General features: G+C 40.1%; 1 protein-coding gene across 2 annotated transcripts in view; it reads right to left on the bottom strand.

Moving 5' to 3' along the window:
- The window catches only part of LOC140342911 (rho guanine nucleotide exchange factor 9), a 931,826-nt gene extending 905,837 nt beyond the window's left edge, over positions 1 to 25,989 (bottom strand). The window contains exon 1 of one of the 2 annotated variants that reach the window (XM_072429272.1): positions 25,727 to 25,989. In XM_072429272.1, the coding sequence (XP_072285373.1) occupies positions 25,727 to 25,891 (165 nt within the window). In that variant the 5' untranslated portion in view covers positions 25,892 to 25,989. The remainder of the gene's footprint in view (positions 1 to 25,726) is intronic. The other variant, XM_072429271.1, reaches the window with a different exon arrangement.
- Positions 25,990 to 26,509: the final 520 nt, after the last annotated feature.

The raw sequence follows: 26,509 nt of genomic DNA, 5'->3' as shown, positions 1-26,509 counted from the left end.
CCTCCTGTGTCACTGTCTGTATCTGTCTGTCATTTGCAACCCCTATTTAATGTACAGCACTGCGTAATATGTTGGCGCTATATAAATCCTGTTTATTAATAAATGCTTCCCCTGTACATTGGTAACCTATCACCAATCCAATAAAACACAAAAAATAATGCAAAGGTAATAATAATAATAAACCACCGACTATCCTATATGACCTTTAGGAAGCAAATCTAAATACAGCATTGTGTTCTGCAATTTCTATGCGTACACACCAAAGCTGTCTATTACATTTAGCGCTATTTACAATTTTAGCTGTAGTGGGTTTCACGTAAACAATTCTGATCTTGTAACAAATCTGGCTGCAGAAATACACTAATTGTATTCAGTGTTTTTTTTCCTTTGGCAAAGCACTGCATAACAAATAACTAGTAACAGGGTTGGGGACAAGAACTACAGCTCCAGCAGATCTCTAATCAGGTTGCTTTTGTAGTCCAAGTAATGAGAGAGGGGCATGTTCTGCAGAAATGCTGCATAGACATGACTGCAGCAAAACAGATCTAGCAACCTATCAAGCCTAAAACCCAAGACCCCACCAAACCAATACCAGCCCTCTGTTACACCTTATTTAAATAACCACACAATATAATTTTGGTTAAATGGCCCGTAGACCTTTTATTACAACAATTAAATATTCAAATACAATAAGATAATTACAAATCCTAAATCTAAACCATACCTTAAAATAAATAACCAAAACATTAATTAACATTAACAAATAACAATTAAATTACAAGAAACCCCCAAGGACCTCAACCACCTATCCCATCAACCCAAACAAAACAAAAAACTCAAACCCACACCAACCCACATAAATAAAAAGAGCGGTGGGAGGGAAACTTTTCTTCTTGCCCCTTCCTAAGCTAATGACCTCCCACTTTCTGGTCCTGACCTTTTATCCACTTGACCCCTCCTTCACCTCCGCCCCCCTTAACATCTCCTCTCACTAACTTAGACTAACTGAGACCAAATTAACCCTTTTCTAGCCTGCTCCCTGTTTGCCCAGTCATGCTGGCCTTCCTCTATACTCTTTTTATTCCCTCGCTTCAAGCCTAACTGGATTTACACAGTCAGCTCATAGGTCCCGAAGCAGAAAGCAGACCAGTCAGTGTAACAATGCATGGTATTTATTTGGGTGTCTGCTGTTTGATGTCACATCAGATGCATCAGATGATTCTCAGCCGATAATTGCCTCTGGGCTAATATCAGACGAGAATCTGGCGTGTGTACAACGCTGATGACCCTCCTGGCAGATCCATGAACGAAAAAACGAGGACGATCGTAATAAAAGTGAAGGGGAAAGAGCGCAGCAGGGTGTCGCTCTGTCATACTCCCCCTCCCCTCTCCATTGAGCAGAATGGCGCTGTATGTACAGCACTCGGTCATGCATCGTGCAGTTTTTTGTCGTTGGAAAGGATTGTGAGATCCTTTTTAACAACAATTATTAACAGCCTTAAGCTATGTACACACGTCAGATTTTTATCGCCCGATAATCGGCATCGGCCAATTATCGGGTGAAAATCTGCCGTGTGTACAGTCGGTGTCGTCGGAAAGGATCGTGAAAGATCCTTTCCAACGACAAAAATTGGAAGTGTGTACGCAGCTTAAGGCATTCACTTTAGAGATTTTCTCTTTTCATTGAATCTCTAGCAGAGGAAGTGAAGGGAAAATCGCCCAACAGGGCACCAACAGAAAAATGTAACATAATAGGGCTTTTAACCGAATCCTTCTTATTCCAAATGTGATAAATAATAAAGATGGTTATAGATTCCCTATTCCTTTCCATTTTCTGCTCTGTCACAAAAAAATTGTGATGCAGATAAAATAAGTAATTGATAATCATTTAATACATATTATATATGTATGGACATAATTGTCTGCTGTCCTGGGGCTGACATGACTGATTCTCTATAAGCAGTTTTTAATCATGGTCACCTTCATGACAAATACTGTGCATTGTAGATTGTACAGTCAGTTTTGTTTGGTTTCGGACCTTCTTCTGATTTGCTTTTGGTTTCAATTCACACAGATGGGTAGAAGCAGTACAGACAGTTAAATAGGACATGTTGTGTTTACTATAATACAAAGTAAGCAATTTAAATACTGTAAACACAACTTTACAAGATTCAGTCTGAAATGTAACCCTGCAAACTGATTCACAAACAAGTCAGAAGCAAACAACCAATGCTGGTATAATGTGCAAGTTAACGAGGTCCCATCTAAAAATCTGCATGGTTTGAATTCTTAGCTGTGTTCATTTACACCACAGCTTACCAATAAAGTACCATCTACCAATTGTGAGCTATAGGTAAAAAAAGAGTGTGGTCATCAGTCTGCTGCAGGAAGGAGAAGGCACGTCCTGTTACTGTTCCCTAAGTAATCATTCACACAGTATGTATATTGTAGCATATATTCAGTTATTAATTTATTTATTGAGAGTGATCACTGTCACTAATAAGAAACTGATCAAAAATCCAAAATTCTCACTAGAACAAGAGATGAGGGGGATTTTTCAATGGGGACACCTTTTCCAATGACCATTGACTTGGAAGGAAATTTCCTTTATTTGTATAGATTTTCTCTCCCTAGACAATGGAAGACAAAGCAAAAAAAAAAAAAAAAAACCTAATTTTTTGCTTACCTACTATACCGAAAACTAATAAAGTTTTGTCTTGAAACTTTACCTGAAAAACAAAAATGTAATATATCAGAGCTTTTGAATCCTTAGATATAACAGGACCAGTTTCATTTTTTTGTCATGCACTTTTTTCTTTTCTAATCTCATCTGGTGATCCTACTAGTAACACACTTCCTGTCCTGGGGTGGCAACACTAGCTGTGCTATATCTTTAGTGAAGCAGTTGTCACTGTTATATATATAGGAACCCTATTGTTATGGATGACATATACATCTATATTTGTGTGTTAGGTTAGGTCTTTCGAGAGATACAATTCCCATTGTTGCCTGGAACTAACTTTATAGTGTGAAGTATAGTGAAACTACCCTTAAAAAAAAGGGATTTTTCAGTTTAAACAAAGCTTATTCTGCACTTGACTGCATATTTAGGCCAAACAGGGAATTAAGGTTAAACACAGAGCCCACCATCGCCCCACTACACTAATTCAGTATGGAGTAATCGAATGTTAAAATCAGTTTTTGGGTTGGTTTTACCATCTGTATCTTATTAGGGAGATTTCACTTCAATTCCTTTTCTGCAGATCCAACAGAAAGTCGAGACCCAAAAGGAAGAGTGGATATCTTTCCAATGTGATGGGAATCTTCTCCAAGACATTTATTACTGGAACAGGTGTCCCCATTGGAAGATTTTCTCTTTGTTCCTGTTCGGGTGGCTTCTTAAAATTTAGGATTTATCCTCATTTTCATTCTCGGTAATATTAGGACTAAAATGGAAAGTTTATACACCTACCTGGAAAACAGATGACAATAAAAGCTGACAGAAACTAGTTAAAATTTTGGCTAGAACACTATTTGGTTTGTGTGCTCTCTTCATATTTGTCTGGGTTTCCTCTGGGTACTCTTGTTTCCTCCCATATCCCAAAAACATTCTGGTAGGTTAACTGGCTTCCACCTTTGACTATGCCAGAGAAATACAACTATAGTAGAGACATTAGATAGTGAGCTCTTATAGGGACAGTTACTGACATGACTATGTACCCCACAGCGTTATATGTTGGCGCTATATAAATGATAATAGCAAATATTCTTGGTGACATTCTCCCTACAGAAAAGCTGCAAAACTAATAGAAAAAAAAGTTGTAATGTAAAGATCTGGAGCATTTATAGAATCAGAATAAATGAGGCATATCTCCTGATAACAAAAGCTTTCAGGTATGAGCGCTAGATAAATTATGTTCCAGCTTAGTCAGCCCATCTCACAATAAAATCTGAATACCTGTCATATTCTCCTTCCATGTTGTAAGGTTCTTACCTTGCCAGCGATCCCGTGTCGTCCTCGCCTGGGGCAACCCCAGGGGTCGCGGGCAGTGTCAAGGAGACCGCTGCAGCAGCGTGTCTCCTCTCACTGGGGAACAGCATCCCCGGCATCCCTTCAGACGTGCACAGTACTGCACGCACCCTCAGCATTCCTGCGGGCGTTCACAGTACAGCATGGCCCAGGGGTCCTGCTGTCTACCCCCCAGGCTTCCTCGCCTTAGGGCGGGGCATGTATAGTTTGAATTCCCTGCAGCCAAATCAACCGCAGGGTATTAATTATTCAGTATATTTCCTCCTATCCAATAGCGCCACGTGTGCCTCTGTGTTACAGTGTGCTTGGGTGTGTTGTTCGTGTTGGTTTACCATTTTGACTTCTGTTGTCTTCCCCTGTGTCTTGTCATCAGCTCAGACCTAATACCAGCAGAGGCCCAGTCTGATTATTGTCCTTGTATGAACTCTGCCTGCCCTGACATTGGATTGTCCCTGACTACGACTTCTGCCTCATCCTTTTGTACCTCGCTTATCTGATTGATCTATTGTGTTTGACCTCGGACTGTACCTGGAATATGGAATATAGTCTATTGAAGTGTTCCCTGGAGTTGGTTTTTGTGTGCCCAGACGGATTACACATGTTGAGTCGCTTTAACTAAGACTGGACTATATGTTTAACATTGTACTAGAAAACAAGGCTAAAAGTCAGCTTTAAATAATTCTTTTTGCACCGTTTTATCAAACTCAGGATCACAAGAAATGTTGAAATGTTAAAAAATGAAAATAAGCAAATATATTAGGCCTGCATAACAATCACCACTTTAGTAAATCAGCCTCCAAGCACATAACAAGCACCCTGGTCCTCCATATATGTGTGACCCAAATTGGAAAAGGCATGTCTTCATGCCTACTATGTCCTACATAGGCACAAATGCCTATGTGAATACCCTCATAATATCACAGAAGCCAATTATGCCTCCAGGCATATTTATTAATGTGCTGCACAAGGTTAAAAAATGTATGCAGCAAAACAAAGTGCTTTTCTTTACAAGTCTGTTAGGTGTAGGTTTTAAAAACCTCAAACTTTCATATTTCAGGTTTTATTAGATGTACGCAACCTGATGATGTTATTGTACAGAATGACAGATTGATAAATACATAAATAATTGTCACGGATAACAGGGAGGGGAGGGAAACAGAAAGATTATACTCAGTACTAGGCCTCCAATGGCTAGGGAAAAGGAAATGGTCACCCCTTGCAGACACAGTAACCTAGCCCTAACTCCTAACAGTATGAGTATCCCCTGATGGTGGGAAAACTCATACACAGGAACCTAGGCCCTACTAGCCCTGCATAGCCCTAGGAGTAGTGACTGGCTTGAGACTACTGGTTCCTTCCCTTATGAAAGACCCAGTGTCTCCCTGAGGCCTAGTAAACAACAGAACACCAAAAGTTCTAGATTCCTGTCCACCATGACAGGGCAAACTCGGCCAAAGACAAAAATGAAGACCACTCCTCCTGATTCTCTGAGACAAAACATCTCAAATAAGTCTCCAGATTCTGGTTACTGCGTTCAGTCTGTCCATTCGACTGAGGATGAAAGGCTGAAGAGAAGGACAATTGTATCCCAAGACGAGTGCAGAACGCCTTCCAGAATCTGGAAACAAATTGAGTCCCCCTATCAGACACCACATCCGAGGGAATACCGTGTAGCTTCACGATGTTATCGACAAACACTTGTGCGAGGGTTTTAGCATTGGGTAGCCTTGACAATGCAATAAAGTGTGACATCTTACTGAAGCGATCAACAATCACCAGAATCACGGTTTTTCCTGAGGAATTCGGCAAATCAGTGATAAAATCCATGGATAAATGAGTCCAAGGTCGGGATGGGATTGACAACGGAAGTAGGGATCCAGAAGGCCGAGTATGTGTCACCTTAGCATGAGCACAAGTACTACACGCTGACACATAACCCTCAACACATTTACGCAACCCCGGCCACCAGAATCTACGAGAGATAAGATCGACAGTGGATCTGTTCCCAGGGTGTCTTGTAAGGACTGTACAGTGGTGTTTCTCAAACACCTTATGTCGTAATTCATAAGGAACAAACAATTTCCCCGAAGGGCAACAATTCGGGGGATCCCCCTGGGCCTCCAATACCTCTGCCTCCAGATCGGGATAGAGGGCGGATATTACTACCCCCTCAGACAATATCGGACCAGGATCTTCTGAATCACCCCCCAGGAAAGCTACGCGACAAAGCGTCCGCCTTGACGTTCTTAACCCCAGGGCGATAGGTGACAATGAAATTGAACCTGGTAAAAAACAAAGACCATCTGGCCTGTCTTGGGTTCAGACGTTTAGTTGACTCCAAATATGCCAGATTTTTGTGATCGGTAAATACCGTAATAGGATGAATCGCTCCTTCCAACCAATGACGCCATTCCTCAAAAGCCAACTTAATGGCCAGCAACTCTCTATTACCTAAATCATAATTTCTCACCGCATTAGAGAGAAGAAAGCACATGGGCGCCATTTACTAGGTAAAAGACCCTGCAATAAGACTGCTCCTACCCCTACTTCAGATGCGTCAACTTCCACAATAAATGGTTGTGACACATCTGGTTGCACCAGTATAGGAGCAGAAGCAAAACACTCTTTAAAAGCTGAAAAGGCTTGTAATGCCGCATCTGACCAGACTGAGAAATCTGAGCCTTTCCTCGTCATGTCTGTTAAAGGTTTAACCACAGTCGAGTAATTCAAAATAAATTTACGGTAGTAATTGGTGAACCCCAAAAATCGCATAAGTCAACCGCACAGCATGAAGTGTGAGGCCAGACTAAATGGAGGAGCAGTAATGACCACCAGCTGCACCTGACACAAGAGGTGTGGTCATTACAAACAACAACACAGAAACAAGTAAAAACAAAGAGACTGTCAGATAACCTCACATGCAGCTTGTCTGACAGATCCTCTAACTTCAGTCATGGAAGGGACCGTGACAATAATGTCTTCTAGAGTTCTGGTAGCACAGATCTTCAGTTGTGACAACAATCCAAATATAATTCCTAAAGGTTCAGAATATGATGCCTAGATACATATAATAAAAACAAAAATGGAATTGTGGACCATACCTAATAAAGAATTTCTGGGTCAGAGTCTCTAAACAGCACAACACCAATATGCTTTTGCAATTGTATTATTTTTGGTATCATCTAATTTCTTGTATTTAAGCTAAAACTAGGGTCTCAGTGTCTAAATCCTCTGCCTGGACAGAGAAAAGTCCCCATGACTGTGGGTGCAGTGTTATGATGTGGGGATGCTTCCGCTGGTCAGGTCTAGGTTCAGCAATGATATGTTCCCAAAAATTAGGTCAGCTGACTACCTGAATATACTGAGTGATCAGGTTTTCTCATCATCACACAGTGTTTCTCTGCCTTTTTAAAATGGGGAAATCGTTGAATAACTTTCAGGTCTTGAGGAGCTCCTGTTATAATTACTATATCCACAGCTCCATAGTACAGTGTGGCGGTCAGTAGGAAGTATACATTGCTGGACAGTGGGAAGACTGCAACCATTACATATAGCAATAAAGATCATTGGTGTCAGTGGTAACTAATCTGAAAGGCAAAAATTGCTCATTGTTTAAGGAATCCCTAGCAACCTCTGGAGGAACCCTGGTTGAGAACCTTTGCTCTAAGATGACAACGCTCAGATTCATTGGGCTCAAATCCTGAGTGGTTCAGTGAACATAAAACATAATTTTTACACACTGATTAAACACCACCGAGTCTGGACTCCACTGAGAATCTTTGGGCTAAAGAAGTTTTTACACAGTGGTCCAACTCTCCCATCATCAGTACAAGATCTTGGAGATGCTCTAGATAACTTCAGATGGAAATAAATATGGTTTCATTGTATTGGCTTATTGGAAGAATACTATGGTGTGAGCCATAATCAAGGCTAAATGTTTAAAGAAATGTGCAACTTTTTTGGGACCAGACAATGTATTAGATCTAATATTTACCAGCTTAGAATTATTTATAGTTTATGGTGGTGTTTGGATTCGCTACATTTACAACAATTGCCTGAACATCCAATGTTTGGTTTAAGCAGATATGTCCCTGATGACTACCAGCCAATGAAAACACTACTTGCTTTTTACCTTGACAATTGACATATTGCCTGATATTTACCTTAGTAATCGGTGGCCTGGAGACATCTGGAGCCTGTACTTAGTGTACACAAAAGTCAGTGGACATTTAAAAGTCCCAGTGGTTGAAAATGTAAACTTCAGTTCAGATTCTGATATCTAAAATCCAAATTTTTCCTTGGATTGGTTGAACTAATAATAAAGTAAAATCGAGCAAAACTGTTCATAGTATTTCAATAGGATGACCCAAGTCTTGTCTGCTTCATTATTGCTATTAAAATCATGTTTTAACGTTATTTTTTCCCCCAATTTACAGGGTTGTGCCAACTCCAAATTTTTGGATAACCCTTCATTCTCCTTCACCCGTGCACTGAAACTGAAAGTAGATGTAGTACAGTGGTCGCCAACCAGTGGTCTGTGGAGAAAATGTTGGTGGTCCACAGAAAAATGTTTTTAAAAATAAAACAAAAATAATATACTAATAAATTATTTTATTCTGAATGACAATTTTTGCCTTCATATTGCACTAAATTCACAAACTGTACTAGAGACGGAAAAACAAGGGAGGCGCAGCATGACGTCAGTGTAGTCTGAAGTTGTATGAGGGAACTGTTACCGAGCCGTACGCTTCAGTATTGTTTCCACCATTACAACAGTCACCCCGCTCCGCCAATACCAATTCTCATCCGATTGTTTTACTGTATTTATTTATTTTTTTAGGTAAGTATGACCTTAACCTTTCTTTACCTGTTATATTTAATGGCATGAAATAGTTTGACTTTGATAACTATCATTTCTTGTTTGGTCTTAGATCCCAATGAAATTAACCTATAATGAGTGAGAAAAAGAAAACAAATATTTTGCATCTCTTTAGTAATACCAAAGATAATGCAACTAATGATAATAGTAATACTTCACTTAACCGTGAGCTGATCAATCACCTTTAGGTAGATCATCAATTTAGAAATGTATTTATCTTTTTTTAAAAAATTCATATTTGTGGTCCGCGGGATTTAAAATGATGAATTTAGTGGTCCGTGAGGTCCGTAAGATTGGTGACCACTGATGTAGTAGACCTCCTACAATTTTGGGCAACTATGAGATCCGTACATACATGAACCTGAACATTCATTATAGTTCTCCAAGGCTGGAGAGGATACACTTTCATCAGTGAAGCAAGCAAACCTGGAATGGATTTGGTCCAGGATTCAAAACTGTGCTAGCAAATGACTTTGAAGAAATCCATTCCAGGTTTGCTGGATCACCCAGCTTCACTGATGAAAGTGTATCCTGTCCAGCCTTGGAGAGCTTTAATAAATCCGGCCCTATGTGTCCTGCTTGGAAGTGAAGTTAGAGGGTCAGTCCACTAGTGATATGACAGGTTTTTTTTTTGTTTCAAAGTTTTTAATTTAAATTTTCAAATAAAGTAAACAATAACATTACACAAAAAAATTTGTGCTGGGGTTCAAAACAAAAATAGAAGTGCGCCATCCAGTAACCAGACATCAGTAGAATAAACATAAGGTCAAACATGGTTTAACACCTCTTAGGTTACAAAGTTTAAATACAGCAGACGATAAGTGGTTTTCCAATATTGACAATAAAAAATATAATACAAATGAGTGCAATAGTACAAAAATAGCGTTATCCACAGATTTAAAACTTGTGAGGTATACGTGCATATCAAGTTTAGAGCGGGATCATAAAGGTTGGCGGCTAGAGGTACCTTATAATCATTCACCCCCTTTGTAAACATTTAAAATTTAAATTGAAGAAAAAAAATTAAGAGAAAAATAGGCGGGGGGGATAAGGAGTTAAGGGTTACACAAGGGCGGGTTGGAGGGAAGGGTCGGGGTTCTCTGCTTGAATTATGCATGAATATAATCTAACCACAGGTCCCATGTGTTGTAGAACTTGTTAAGGTTGTTTTTAAGATTACAGGTCAATTTGTTGTTGACCATTATACAGTTAAGTTTGTTTTTGTTGAACTCAAGGGGAATAATGGAAGCTTTCCAATAACAAGCAAGTGTTCATTTTGATTGCAGCTATTCTCCCGAACCAGGAGGGGGGGCTAGAATGCCCTCTGTTCAGATCTCTAGCTATTGCCCAAAACAGGGGTGGGTAATTAGCTAAATACAGATCATGATGAGAAGAGGTAATCTGAATGTCTAGATAGGTGATTGCTTTGGGTTTCCACGTGAAGTCTAAATTATCTTTGAGTTGGGTGACTATGTTTGGAGGCAATGAAATATTTAGGGCCTCCGATTTGGCTTTATTGAGTTTTAGACCTCACACCTCTGAAAAGGAGCTCAACTCTTTAAATAGGTTGGGCAAGGAGATGAGAGGAGAAGATATATACATTAAGGCGTCTTTAGCAGTCCATAGAAGTCCACATTTATTTTCTATAGGACCACATTGGACACCCTTAATGTCAGTATTAGGCCTTACACCTATTGCTAAGGATTCAATAGCTAAAGCGAAAAGTAAAGGGGAGAGAGGGCAGCCTTGTCTGGTGCCTCTGCGAATATTCATCAGGGGTGAATAGTGAGTGTCCTTTAATATTTTGGAGGAGAGGGAGGAGTAAAGAGAGGATATAATCTGGCAAAAAGCTGGGCCAAAGCCCATTTTAATAAGAAGGGCTTTCAAATAATCCCATGATAAGCTGTCAAAAGCTTTGTGTAGATCCAATGAGAGTAACATCGCTTCTCATTTTGGCCCACCATCCCAGTTACCATTTACGGCTGAAATCAGGTCTATTGTACGTCTAGTTTGGTCCAGGGCATGTCAGTGGTGAAGAAATCCCACCTGGTCCAGATGTACTGGACTAGGAAGGAACCTAGGTGCAGGGATAGGATTTTCATCATAATTTTAAGATCGCAATTTATTAGTGAGATAGGCCTATAATTAGAGACTTCAGCAGAGTCTTTGCCAGGTTTGGGAATAACACTAATTAGGGCTTTATAATCTTCTACAGGTACTTAATTTCCTTTGCGATGGAAATTGAAATAGTCTGAAAGGTGATGAAAGGTCTGAAAGGCTAATATCCCGTCCTATAATAAAGGATGGGTAAGCCATCTGGACCAGGGGAACTATTAGTTTCAAGATTTTTAATGACTCTCATGACTTCCTCAGACGTAAATTCTTGATCTAAGATGTAATCTCGGAATTGGGAGCCTAGAAAAGGATGTTGCAATTTTAGAACTATCTTTGGACTGGTAGAAGCTATGAAATGCTTCCAAGACCAATTTTGGGATAATCTTCCATCGCCCAGCTTAATTTTTGGAAAGACAGTTGTTTGTGCCCTAGGATTTAGTTTATTTGCTAGGAGCGTGCCAGGTTTGTGGCCCCAAGTAAAACATTTATGTCTGGCCCAACTCAGTGTCTTTTCTGCCTTGGTTGTGAGGCAGAGGTTTATTTGTGTGCGCAGGACTTCAATTTGGTCGCATATATCTATGTGGGGATTCTGCTTTTGTTGTGTTTGTAACTTAGATAGTTGTTGTTGTTTTTGGTCAGTGAGGAGTGTGGCTTGTTTGTGAAGTTTGGATCCCAGGGATATAAATTGGCCCCTAATATGGGCCTTATGGGCCTCCCAATTAGTAGAAGGTGAAGTATGGAGTGGGTCATTCAATCCAAAGTATTCTTTTATTTGATTACCAATAGTCTGGCAGTGGTTGGGGTCACTCAAAATGGATTCATTAGGCCTCTAATGTGATTTGAAGTTTTTGGAGCCTAGGCCTGTTAGGCGAAAAAGCACCGGATCATGATCTGACCGTGAGGTGGTGAGGATGCGTGCCGAAGCGAGAGAAGGAACGAGTGATGAATGGAGGAATGCATGATCTATACGTGAGTATTGTTTGTGTGGAGAGGAGTAAAATGTGTAATCCCTGATAGATGGATTGTGCGCCCTCCATGCATCCACTAGATTAACCTCCCAACCGTTAAGCCCGTACTTTTTCGTATTAAAAAAAGTTGCAATTATCGATAACCCCGTACTTTTCTCACTCCCCACTTACCTGGTCCCGCTGTGCTCATCCAGCGTCGTGTCCGTGTTCCAGCGTCGTCCTCCAGCGTCGATCTCCCTCTCCAGCGTCGGGTGCCGTCTCCTATACCAGCGGGACCGGTAAGATGCCGGCCGGCGGACCACAAGATGCCGGCCGGCTTCTTACCTGGTCCCACTGATCGTCCCGCGTCGTTCTCCTTCCAGCGCCGGGTGCTCTCTGAAACAAGAAGCCAGCAAAATAATAGAAAATATATTTATGTGGTTTTGTCTATAGGTATGTGACGATGGACACTAGGGAGGTGTTTTAGAAAAATATATTACTATACAGTATACCGAATTATCGCATTTTCAGTATTTTTCATTTATTTATGTATTCTTGTTTAAGCTGATTTTTGTGTTTTTTTTTTTTTTTTTACATGATTGTGTGTTTCAAACATTTTTTATATTCATTATATCTACTAGACCCCTATTCGGACATATTTCTGTAAGTTACAGGTCTACAATTTAAAAAAATTTCATGAAAACCTGTAACGCTTTTGGTACAGAAATCTAGACATCAGTGTAATGCCCAGGTGGTTAAGGTCATGAAGCAAGGAAGCAAACTGCAGACTTTGTTTAGGGGGTTGTTTATATGTTGGTCTGGAAGTTTTATCTAATATTTGATCTAGGGTCAAGTTAAAGTCGCCCATCAAAATCAAGGCCCCTTCAGTAGAAGGGGAGATTTTATCAAACATTTCTTGGAAAAATCTAATTTGACCAGAAGTAGGAGCGTAGTAACACACTAAAGAAACTAGGGACTCACCCAAGTTTCCTACTACCATCATGAAGCGCCCATCATGGTCTTTGAGTTCAGTGTGAAGAGTGAATGAGACCAACCTGGAGAACCCTAAGGCAACCCCCCTTTTTTTCCTTGGCATTGGCTAAATACATCAGAGGGAAGTTTCTATGGAAATATTTGGGAAAAGAAATCAGTAGAGAAATGAGTTTCCTGTAATGCTAAAACATCTATTTTCATGACATGGTATTTTAGGAATGCTTTAGTCCTCTTAACCGGGAAATTGAGCCCTTGCACATTATGAGTGAGAAAAGTTAAGCTTTGATTAGCCATTGTCATTACAGAGACTTGTTGAAAAGCTGAAACCTGGACTCATGTGTAGACTCCATAAATGACCGGTTATAAACCTGACCGACCCGTCCACCATCAGATGAACCAAGGAGGGAATCAAACAGACAGACATGGGGAGGGGAGAGGGTGGTGCCTCAGAAAGCATAACAATTATTTTAAAAAAAAAACTCCTGGCAAGAAACAAATCAAAAAGGGTCAGAAAATCCGACCAAAATGGGAGGGGGACCTGCATAACTAGCATACTACCACTCCAGGGGAGGCCATGTTTGCCCCCTCTGGTATTTCAACTAGTAAAAAAGGTTGAATTTGAATTAACCAAACCAGAATAGTAAAGTAATCAAGTAAACAAATCAACCAATGGTCAAAGTCAAAAACAACCTTATTTTAGCATTCACACCGCTAAATATAAACTCAATGGAAAAGGATATGTTTAATGTCCACGGCTAGACATTAATTTTGTCAGGGAAACCAAATCTTCTGAGAAGGAGGACTCCTTAACACTGGTGAATAATGATAGACCAGAAGTTCACAAACTCTTCCTTCTTAGTTTAGGGGAAGATTGCACTTGGGACCAGATGGGACAAACTGGTGACGTAGCTTCACCTGCTGGTGATCTGTTGGTAGGATCCACAGAAATAATTCCTAAGTCTTTCAGTAGTTTTTCTCCTTCAGCAAATGTTGAAAATGCATACAATTTATTTTGGTAGTTGAAACCTAGTCTGAAGGGAAAGGCCCAGCGGTATCTAACATTGTGAGAGAGAAGTGCCTGAAGAAGAGGTTTAAAGGTCCTCCTTCTTATGTATTGTGGCTGGTGAGAGATCTGAAAAGATCTGTATCAGGTAACCTTCAATAGCCAAATCTGGAGTGTACTGAGCCGCTTTCATTAAGGCATTTTTGGTATGAAAATAGTGAAGCTTCACTATAATGTCTCTGGGGGAGCCATCTGCCCTTGGTGCTGCTGCGGCTCTATGTAGCTGTTGCACCTCAAGAATGTTTATAGATATTTATAGATATATGTGGATAGATATAGATGTGTATATATATATATATATATATATATATATATATATAATATATATATGTGATAAAGAGGGGGGGGGGGGATGCCCAGCCTGATCCCTGTGCATAGGAGATCACATGGCAGCCTGCATATTTTCTGGGGAGGAGGGGGAGTTCTTACCTCCTTCCCTGATATCTGCACAGTCAGAGATGCCTTGGATCCTCTTTTGGATTCTGATTCTGCAGAGCAAGCTGCTGTCTTGCGTGCTGGGGGGATGGGTCCCAGATCAATCACCATCTTGCTTAAGCTGGGGGCCCCACCAATCCGCCTCTCCTGGGATTTCTGGGGGTGCTTGCCTTTCATTTTTTAACCCTTGAGGATGTCTGCTGCTGTGGGGAGCTGAATGAGGTACCGTGTAATGAACAAACACCGGCGGGGCACTGAGCTAACTGAAGAAGCCCCCTCTCTGGTAGCCTGTGCATGAGCACTCTGGTTATGACAGTTTTACCTATGTACTGGAAAGTTAACCACCTAAAAAAAAAAGTGTAAATCTTATGTAAAAACATTTATGACTAGGTATTTAAGTCAGTTAGGCTTTTGCTTTAGTTAATCATTGGATTCTTAATGCTCCTACTGCATTTACCTAAATATCCCAAAAAACAAAGGGAATTAGATCATCTAATAATGGTCATATCAGTGAGAAGACTTGGAAGTTCCCAATATAAATCACAAAACAAAACGTTCAGCGATTTCTTTATTCAGTATCAAAAAACTGAAACATCAGTATTGGGAGGGCTGACCATTTAAATGGCAAATATTTCTTTGGATAATACACTGCTGAGGGAGTGATCTGACAGCCTTGTCATTGTTTTATATTGAAATTATATATATATATATATATATATATATATATATATATATCAACTTTTTTTTTAACTTTATTTTTAAATTTGACTGCCACAAAAACAAAAAGATACAATAAAGATGTACAAAAACCATAGGTATATACAGCAATTGGGTAACAGTATATCAAACATCCATCCTAATGCCTAAAGATCTTCTCCCAATGGCTTCTTGGAGGTCAAAACATTTTGTAATTATCATAAACAAGCAAAAATACGCGTGTTTTTAGTTTTTGATGTTTCATCGTGTGCCATCAAGTCTGCCATCGCCCTAATATAATTTACTCTATTCATCCATTGTTTCATTGTCGGTGGTTCTGTTTGTTTCCATAATTCAGGAATACACAGTTTTGCAACATTTAATAGATGGTGTAATAAGGAGGATCAATATTTTTTCCTGGACATGGTGGAGATGTGGAGCAGAGCTAGCTCCAATTTATTGTGTATAGACACATCAGTGAGGTTCTTAATCGTATCCGCTACCTTTACCTAGAAAGATTGCGGAAGTGGGCAGCTCCAAAATACATGCACTAAAGTACCCAGGTCCTTCCCACACCGCCAACAGAGAGAGCTAACCTCCGGGTACATTTTAGCCAGAACCACCACCGTCTTGTACCATCTCGTGAGTATTTTATATTTTGTTTCTCGATACCTCCTACTGATAGAGGCCTTACGGCCATAGTAGAACAGTTGCTCTCTCTGTCCTCTCCCACTTCTCTATGTAAGCAGGTGTCTGTCCCGGGTACTGCGTCAATAGCAATTGGTAGGAGTGTGATAAGGCACCCTGTATCGGACCTTCCATAACACAAGATTGCTTCAACATTGTAAGAGGTCTAATAATTTGTTGTGGTGTAGGTAGAGAGCTTAGAAAATGCTTAAGTTGTAATGCTCTTCAGGGACCCAGAGTAGGTAACGAATAGTCATTTTGCTACTGGGCCTCGTTCCTGCAGAAAGAAACTGCCTGATCCGCTCTATCCCTAACCGTCTCCAGTGTCTAAATATGTGATCTGTAAAGCTAGGTGAGAATGCCGGGTGACCCAGCCCAGGGGACATCAGAGACGCCTCGACCTTAGAACCACCCAAAAATTTAGCAACCACCCAGATGGTCTCCCTAACAAGCAGGTGTCTTCTAGCTTGAGCAATAATATTAGGTGGTGACCAAGACAATAGGCGTATAGGTACAGGAAATTGTGTATCCTCTATTGAAATCCAACCTTTAAGCTGTGTCGGCACCAATCAATCAGGCGGGTTAAATGTGCTGCCGCATGGTACAGAACAGGGTCTGGAATGGCCATATCTCCTTGCAACTTGGGCAATCGAAGAACTTTAAAAATAATTTTGGGGGAGTCATTGGCCCATACAAAACGTATAAATTCAGAGCAAAACTTCCATAGCAACTGGGCGGGTATGCGTATAGGTAGAGTCCATAGTAACTATAGTAATCTAAGCATGACATTCATTTTCAGAACATTGCAGCGCCCGAACCAGGAAAAAGTATTTTGTCTCCATCTTTGTAAATCATGTCTAATCACATTAGGGAGTGGTAAAAAATATAACATGGCTGTGCGTGTTAGATCCGCTGGAATGAGAGTCCCAAGATATTTTATGGCCCTTTTTGCCCATTTAAAAGGAAAGGAGGATGGTAAGTTGTGGAATATTCTATGCAGTAGAGTCACATTTAATGCCTCCGATTTTTGCAAATTAATTTTAAAATTAGAAATATGGGCGTAGTCCCATAGTTCTATTTACTAAATTGGGAATAGACGTTACTGGTGATGTAATATAAAATAGAAGATCATCTGCATATGCTGCTACTTTATGAGAGGTATCTCCTATGGATACTCCCGCAATGCTTGGGTTGGACCTAACTCATCTTAAAAAAGGCTCAAGCATTAAAATAAACAGTAAAGGCGAGAGCCGACAGCCTTGCCGCATACCGTTAGTAATTGTGAATGAGTCAGAAAGGATTCCATTGGCTCTCACCCGCGCCGTGGGGTTAGAGTCTAAAGCTCCTATCCAGTTAAAAAGCCACGGCAGGATACCCAATATGCATCAGCAATATTTTGAGATATGCCCAATCTACTTTATCGAATGCCTTCTCCGCATCTGTAGAGAGAAGCATCATAGGTATTTGGTTAGAGTGAACATAGTTAATTAAGTGTACAAATTGTATTGTCCCTGGTCTCGCAGAATGGAAGAAATCTGCTTTGGTCACGGTGTATCATAGATTGCGAGACAGGAGTCTGCGGGCTATGATACTGGAAAAGAGTTTTAAATCATTGTTCAGTAGCGATATTGGCCTGTAGTTTGCACATAGTTGGAGGTCTTTTTCAGGTTTAGGGATAATGAAATGTGCCACCAGTGTGTCTATTGGCAGAGAGTCTAATTCCGGAATAGCATTAAAGGCTGCTAAAAAAGGTTGAGCCAATTGAGACTGAACTTTTTTTGTAGTAGGCTAGTGTTAGGCCATCTGGGTCTGGGACTTTGCCTGTCACTGCCTGGGAGAGTGCCGTCTGAAACTCTTGCAGTGTAATTGGGGCATCTATGAGATCCAAGATTTCATCTGGGATATTCAGGATTCCTGAGGATATTAAATACTCCTTAATTAGCTCCGCAGTTGGAAGCTGCTGGGCTGGAGATTCCCCTGGGGATCTTAAATCATAAAGCTTTTGATTAAATTGACAAAATGAGGCTGCGATATCTTTAGAAGAGTGATGCACCGTGCCTGCTGGGGACAATATGTTTGGAATATAAGACTGAGACCTTTTTGCCCCAATCGCACGCACCCACATATTTGCATACTCGTAGAAGAAGCCCTTGCATTTTGCCAATTGTGCTTTCGCCTTTTCATTACTAATAGAGGCTATTTGTTCACGTATCCTAAGGATACGCGCTTCTAGGTCCTGCGTATGATTGCCTTTATGTGTTGTTCCCAACTGGAGTAATTCATCTAAAAGGTTATTAAGTTTTGCTTGTCTTTCTTCGCCCTATGTCCCAGCTGTATAAAAAAGCCCCTGATTACACACTTGTGGGCCTCCCATAGAACCATTGGATTCCGGGCTGAGAGAGAGTTGTGCAAACTTTATATAGTAAGTAGCAAAAAAGGAGAGCTCTGAATCAGAGGAATTATGGATGGGCCTGGGTATAGTTATTTGGACACAAATGTGCCTGGGTATAGTTATTTGGACACAAATGATCATTTCTTCCTAGGTATGGCCACCTTTTTAAAAGATAATCACTGATTAGGAATGTAAGATAGGGCTTGTTTCCACTAGCGATTTGTGAGAAATCACATACTTACATGGAAGTACATGCAATGCCACAACATACATTACTTGCATTGGTTCACTGTGTTGCCAATAATATTTAATGGTGCCCCAAGTGCAACTACCTAGTATGCCAGCAAAATGCTCTACCATGCATGCAGTGCCTATGGCCAATGCTTCATAATACAGCTAACCAAAAAAAAAAGCCCAATCCCCATGATACTTCTCCCATTTTGCTCTATGCAATCATATTTATCATAGTATAGTGAAGGGGGTGAGTAGACACAACATTTTATTATTATTAATAAACAGAATTTATATAGCATCAACATATTACGCAGCGCTGTACATTAAATAGGGGTAGCAAATGACAGAGAGTGACACAGTAGGAGAAGAGGACTCTGCCCCGAAGAGCTTACAATCTAGGAGGTGGGGGAAGTCTCATACAATAGGAGGTGAGATATGGAGTGATGGGAAGTAGTGAGCGTTTAAGGTAACAGAAGAAGATGGGTAGGCAAGTCTGAAAAAAATTGGTTTTAAGTGTTATTTTAAATGAGCAGAAGGTAGGAGCGAGCCGAATAGGACCATTCCAGAGAGTTGGGGCAGCTCTAGAAAAGTCTTGGAGCCGTGTGTGTGAGGAGATTATAAGTGAGGAAGTCATTAGTAGGTCATTGGAGGAGCGGAGAGAGCGGCAGGGGGAGTATTTTTTAACCATGTCAGAAATGTAAGTGGGACAATAACTGTGGAGGGATTTGAAGGCAAAGCACAGGAGCTTAAATTTGATTCTAAGGTGAAAAGGAAGCCAATGGAGAGAACTACAAAGAGATGCAGCTGAAGAGGAGCGGTGGGCACGCATCATGAGTCTGGCTGCAGCATTCATAATAGATTGTAGAGGAGAGAGTCGGGTTAGTGGAATACCAGAGAGGAGGAGGTTACAGTAGTCCAGACAAGAGATAAGAGTGTGTACAAGAAGTTTGGTGGTCTCAGGGGACAGATGGGGTGGATTTTGGAGATGTTGCGTAGGTGAAAGTGACAGAACCTGGAAATGTTCTGAATATGGGGGATAAATGAGAGGACCGAGTCAAAGGTGACACCAAGACAACGTGCCTGAGGGGAGGGCCGAATAACAGTGTTGTTAATCGGAATATGTTGGGGGGAGATCGTTTTTTTTTTTTTTTATTATTAAAATTTTTTTAAATATAAACAAATTCATATACAAAAAAATTCCACTGTATCACAACAATACATACATTAATTATCACAACCTTACAAATACATTCTACCCAGATACATACGTATATCTTCCTCCCCATTCCTGCTACCTGCCTAAACTAATTACAAAGTGCAATTTATACGTAAATATAAATATATTCCTCCTCTCCCAAATCCTTCCATATAAAATAGTGCCTCTATCATGCTGTAATGAAAGATATAAATATATTATAATTTAGGGAGGAATACCCTCATTCCAGTATCCACATAATCATATCAGTGAAAGCCATAAAAGTGCGAAAACAAAAGCATACCTTCATACCACATCACAAATTACAAAGTGCAATTTATACATAAATATAATTATGTGAATTATTATAGGGAATATTATAAGAATATTATAGGGAAACAAATATATTATAATTTAAGGCTGAATACCTTCATTCGAGTGTCCGCATAATCATATCAGTGACAACCCTAAAAGTGCAAAGGGGGAGGTTTTACAGGAAAAAAAGAACATACCTTCATACCACATCACAACAAGATTGCCATAATTTTACATTATCCAACCTTTATTTCCAAAGCTTCTTACAATAAAATCTCTAATCCACTTAAGTTATCTTAGTCTACATTCACAATTTCTAAGTACCAAACATTTTCTTTAAATAAGAACCATGGGCCCCAGGTATCCTTAAACGTATGGGACATGTCTAGAAAGTCACAATACCTTTCCTCTAAGTTACAGACATTATCTACGGTTTGATGCCAACCCTTCAGTGATGGTTCCCTTAGATCTTTCCAAAAGCGTGAGATCTGTATTCTAGCTGCATTAAGTAGGAAGGGAATCACTGAATTTCTATATTTACCACTAGGTAATTATGTGCAATGAAAAAGTACCTTCAAAGGATTAAACTCCACTGGGAACCCATTTATTAATTTAATCATATAGAGTACCTTCTTCCAATTACCCTGAATCACTGGGCACTGCCACCATACATGTGACATCGTGCCCTGCATACCACAGCCTCTCCAACATAAGGGAGATTCCTGAGGTGACATACGATGCACATGTACAGGGACATAGTACCATCTCGAAAAAAAATTTTAAGTTGCTTTACTGTATCTTAATACTAATTGATGTCCTATTAGTTAAATCCAGAATAGCCCTTCCCTGAGGATCTATCAATGTTGTATTCAGATCCATTTCCCATTTCTCCAAGTAACCTGGAAACCCTGGATTTTCAAGCATAATTAAGGCCTTATAAAACATTGATACCGAATGGGGACGATTGTCCTCACCCCCAAGTATTTTCTTTAAAAGATTTAGTTCCAGTTTAGAACGTAAGGGATGCAGTAGTGAACTCACAAAATGACATAATTAAGTATATTGCCATTGAAAAATTGGCTTATCTATCGGTACCAATTGTGCTAACGGGCGTACCGAGTTTCCCACTATCACTTCATGCAATAACAGTGGGGTTTCAGGGGCCTGCCCCAAAAAAAAGAGTTAGACTGTAAGCCAGGAATAAAGTATGAGTGACCTGTTACAGGAAAAAGTGGGGAATTATACCTCCACCTTTGTTGTCTATGGATCAAATCCCATCCTTTCAGTGTATTAATAGTAAGGGGGGAGGTATTTGGACCTATTGCTCTATGTTGCTTAGGGAGCCAAATAACCATGTTCAGATTGGCCAAACATAAGTCTAACTAACTTAACCCAAGCCTTAGACATACTGTCATATTTCCAACTGACAATCCTATTTAATAATAATGCTTTATAGTAATGATTGAAATCTGGCAGCCCCAGGCCCTCATCCACTTTAAGATGACAAAGTGTTCTAGATGAAATCCTAGCCTTAGCTGGGTACCAAATAAATGAAGCCGCTAGACTATTAAGACATTTACAAAATGACAAGGGGATCTGTATTGGAAGCATCTGAAAAATAAACAGTACTCTGGGAAGAACATTCATTTTTATAACATTAATTTCCCTATCCAGGAAAGTCTTGTTTCCAACGTTGCCCCGTGTGCAATTTTCCTCTAATAGTAACTTTATGTGCTTCCCATATATATGCAGGGACTGTATGTTCCCATATATTTTCTTTAAAAAATTATCTTAATTCTATAGCTATACCCGCATCAATCTCATTTTGTTGTAATACTGAATCATTCAAACACCATCTATATTGGGGTAGCCTTTGAGATCCCAAAGATATTTTAACCTTCACTGCTGCGTGATCTGATAACATACGGGGGACAATATCTGCACTACTAATTTTATTCAGATGGAAATGATCAACCTAGATCATATCAATACAGGAATTTGAGTTATGTACAGAAGAATAAAAGGAAAATTATTTTCATCTGGATGTAATATCCTATATATATCCTTCAATTGCATATCGTATATTAATTTCTTAAGTTTACATATTTGATTAAATGGGAGCTCAGATTTACCAGAGGAGGTGTCCAACAGGGGTTCTAACACCATATTAAAATCTCCTGCTACTACCAATAGCCCTTCCTGAAATTCCCTCAGTTTATACAGAGTGTTCATGTGGAATTGTATTTGATGTTTATTTGGGCGATAGATCATGTACATATCTGATCGCCTATTTTTCCTTTCAGAAACAAAAACCTACCGTTTGGATCTGGGATTGAACCATTCACCTCAAATTGAATACCCTTGTGAAACCCAATTGCCACACCTCTTGATCTCCCGGACTAGGAGAATCCATAAAACCATTGTGAAAACAAACAATCTTACATTTGAATAAAAAGGGAGGTGTGTCTCTTGCAAAAAATGTATGTCTCCCTGAAATAACTGTAATTCTCTTAATACCTGATGTCTTTTATATTATAAGAGATCAGAGTTACATGCTCAGCAGACATATACTCATTTTCAAAAATAGATTATTCTGACCCCTCTAAGCTTCTGGAAATAATATCATGGCCATTCTCTTAACAGACCAGATACAAACTACACACATTACTACACAAACTCCCAGCTACGCCAAACGCAACAACATTCTCACAACAAACACAATGCTCCAAAAGCAGGCGTTCCTGCTGTGCTGAGTACAAGATGGCACCAATATATGCCATGTTCTCCATTATAATAAATTTAAACATGAAACTTATACAGCCTGTCAATTCAGAACATGCCTATTTTTGAAAAACTCTCATTTGTATCTAGCTTAAGAGCACTATTAATATTCACTCCCCATTTGAATATATTGCTGCTCCGGCTAACATCTGCCACGGCTGTCACGGTACTGCGGCCTCTAGAGGTGAGGATGTTGCGCTGCGGGCAACTGCCAGGTTGCGGCCCCCATGCACACTGAGGCGGGTGACTGCTGACAGACAGAAACAAGACGTGGAGCCAAAGGGAAATCCAAGAGGTAGTCAGACGAGCCAAAAAGTCAGGGCAGGCAGCAAACAAGGTTGGTCAGAAAACAGGCAAGAGGTCAGGGCAGGCAGGAAACAAGAGTAGTCAGTACACAAAGAATCTGGAACAGGAGAAACAACAACAGGAACCTGGAAGCAGACCCAAAGGAACTCCTTGTTAAAGCAACTTCCTGTTGCCAGGTCACTTCCTTAAGAAGGGAAGGTCAGGTGATGGGTGTGGATCAAGTGAGACATCAATCCCACCAGCAGAGGGAGTGCTGTTGCTGAGATAATCTCAGGTGTTATTCAGATGTTTGCCAGCAGAGGGAGTATGTCTGCGGAATACACTGGTTCTCTGAGGCAAGGGAGCAGCTGACAGAGAATCCCCTGACTTGGAACAGGAAACTATAAATATAGTAACAAAATGCTGTGCAGGATATCCGCAGATGCACTAATATGATGGGCGCATTGGCAAATCCCAGTGGATTATTCACACATAATTTTGTGCAAGATCCGTACAATCCTGTACAAAAAGTATTATATATATTATTATATATATTTAGATGTAATAAAGCGTATTATGGCTGAAAATAGCCACATACAAACATATCACAGCACTTTACCTTCATATCATCTCAAATCATATCATATACCAGCAGATATTGCACACAAATATCTTAAATGACCAATAACCATGGCTCTACCGGTACCACGAAACAGGCCCAATGTATAAGGCACTTCAGCTAATATCTGTGTGTTATCTATCCAAGGCCAATCAACAATATTGTGTGTATGCATGCAATAAAATTATAAAGGATTCGAAGAACAACAGTCTGATGTGTAGTATGCATTTTAACAAAAACTGAGCTCAAGCTTAACATCATTTGATGACAACAGTATACTTCAAACATGATTTGTTGATCCAGAAAAGAAAATGTTCTGGTCGATTTAGAAACCTTTATTTTCAGTGTATCAAGAAGTGTACAGCTGTCAGTCTGCTTTGCCATATGTAATGTTGATGGTATGGATGGCCGATTTTCCAAGCAGTCTGTAGCTATACAGCTGGTAAATCATTTGGATTTATTTTTTTTATAATTCTTGAACACAAGACTTTCTAGTTTGCAACCTTGGCCTGCCATTAAAGAAGCCTGGTACTGATATATGAAGGCTTCTATTGGCCGAGATCCTTCCAAAAATGTTTGCTTGATGGACAGCTCTGCTTTCAATACTTTCTAAAAAAGGAATCTAAAACAAGAAAAAAAAATTGCAGATCAGAACAATCTATGGCCAGATTAGGTCTACTGACCTGCTTAGAAAGTGATCACACCAATGGATCAGGTTTTTTTTTTTTTATAGAAGTGTGGCTCATTAGTGATGGCCTCCATACTTAACAACTACAGGTTTCCTTTCCTAAAATCTATTATCTATGTTACCTTCCAGTAAGTATTTAAAGTCTGTATTATACATGAATATTCTAGACATGGTCCAATATCCATATTCCATCCTGGATGATCTGATCGAATGCTGCAAGTCCAGCTATCTGTACACCTTAAAGCTACGTACACACTTCCAATTATTATCGTCGGAAAACGAACGACGAACGTTCCTGCACGATATACACGAACGACTTTTTTACGAACGATTTTTTGCCCAATCGATCGTTCGTCGTTCGATTGGAACGATAAAAATTGGAAGTGTGTACGCACCTTTAGTCTGTCTGTCCGTTTGCTTGTTACTAATTGTGCCATTGTGTTTTGAGGTCATTTTATTGGAAACCTTGGACCCAGAAGATAACACATATCACAGTTTTCTTATAGGTGACGCCATACCATCAGTCACCAGCATGCAGGGCCATGACCCTTCTACCAAGAAAGCTATGGTAACACTGAGATTAGTAATAATGTTGGGAAGAATTTTCCTCCTGGCAACAGATGTTTCAACAAGGTGAAGTAAGGTGGACAGGCTCAGCCTATGAATGAACAAGGGGTATGTTCTCTACAGGAGTAGTACATTCATTTATTTCAATCTGTGAGGGAATTAACTAAGATACTAACATCACATATTCTCTCAACATGAACAGCTATATGGTGATGTGTGATTAATGTCCTGAATTCTTTACTTTGTATAAATGCAATAAATACTCATCATGATTACTGTATTCCATGGTGATTATTGTGCATTGTGTGACATCACATTCACTGTACAGACATACAACAGTCAGGCAATGTACAAGTTTACCCATCTGGGTGCACAGGTACATGAATTCCTGTACATGGCAACATTTTACCGATATTTTACTTAATAACAAATATTGATTAGTTACAAACCTGCAAACATTGATTACCTGAATGTGATTATAGGAACACCTTACAGCCTCTCCAGACATTTGCTACCTTCCCCCATTGCAGCACAAGTTAACCCTTTGTGATGAATGCTGCTTCACACACCCAGCACCACAATCACTGCCAGGAGCCCAGCCGGCTCTATTTATAGCTGCAGCTGTCAGTATTTCGGCTGTGTGAAGCATCATCCTTTGTCTGAGCAGTTAGTAGAATGGGAACCGGTCTCCTTGAATAGTACCGGAGCCAAGGGAAGGCCTAAAGGGATTACTGCCACAGGAGCACACAACAGACAAGAAACATAGCAGGGTGCAGGTGCCTAAACATAGCGAAGTATTTCTTACATTGCTGCATGCTCTTGGTGCCTCAATATAGGATGTAGAGTCTAGCAACCTCCCTCTGTAAAGAGATGCATCTCCATGTTCTGTAGAGCCAGTAATGATGTAAGTATAAAATGGCTGGAGCTTTAGCCCCGTGGATCTGCGCTGTCTCTCGTTCTGCCGATCCATCCTGAGTGATGCTTGTGGCCCTCTACTCCTGGGTTTAACCCTCCTGTGTGACAGCTGCAGTCTCACATCTGTCTCCTTCAGCGATATCAGCACATTGGCTTTGGGGGGGTTTCTTGGGTGGTTGAAGGAGACCCTTTTGCTTTATGTCTCTCACTCTCTCTCTCTCTTTCCCCTCCTTCTCACCCTTTGTAGTTCAGTCTTCACAATTTACATTCATTTCTGCATTTCCTAACAGGTTTCGCCAGGAAAAGTATTCACATCATTGATTTTTGATCAATTTGTTTTTTTTTCATCTATTTTATCTTAGCCATAAGCCACTCTTCAATTGAGATCAGATAAATAAATGACTTCATAAACTCAAAAAAAAAAAAAAAAAAACAAGAATACTTTGTTACTCGCTCTCCCAGGGCTGAAGGCAGAAATCACTGAGCAGAGGGTCTAGAAGTGGTCCAGGACTACTACCGCCATACCACTTTCATACTATGGGGCCAGATTCATCAAGCAAAATCAATAGTTTGCTCGCACGTGCATATTTACGATCCCACATCGGACCCCTCTAACCTATTTATCAACGTGTTTTAAGGCCCCAAGAATACGCTGGCATATTCTCCCAACATT

This window comes from Pyxicephalus adspersus, chromosome W (genome assembly GCF_032062135.1).
Source record: "Pyxicephalus adspersus chromosome W, UCB_Pads_2.0, whole genome shotgun sequence".
NCBI classification, from domain to species: Eukaryota; Metazoa; Chordata; class Amphibia; order Anura; family Pyxicephalidae; genus Pyxicephalus; species Pyxicephalus adspersus.
Note: the sequence above shows the minus strand (reverse complement) of the source record. Positions and strands in the feature narration are given on the sequence as shown.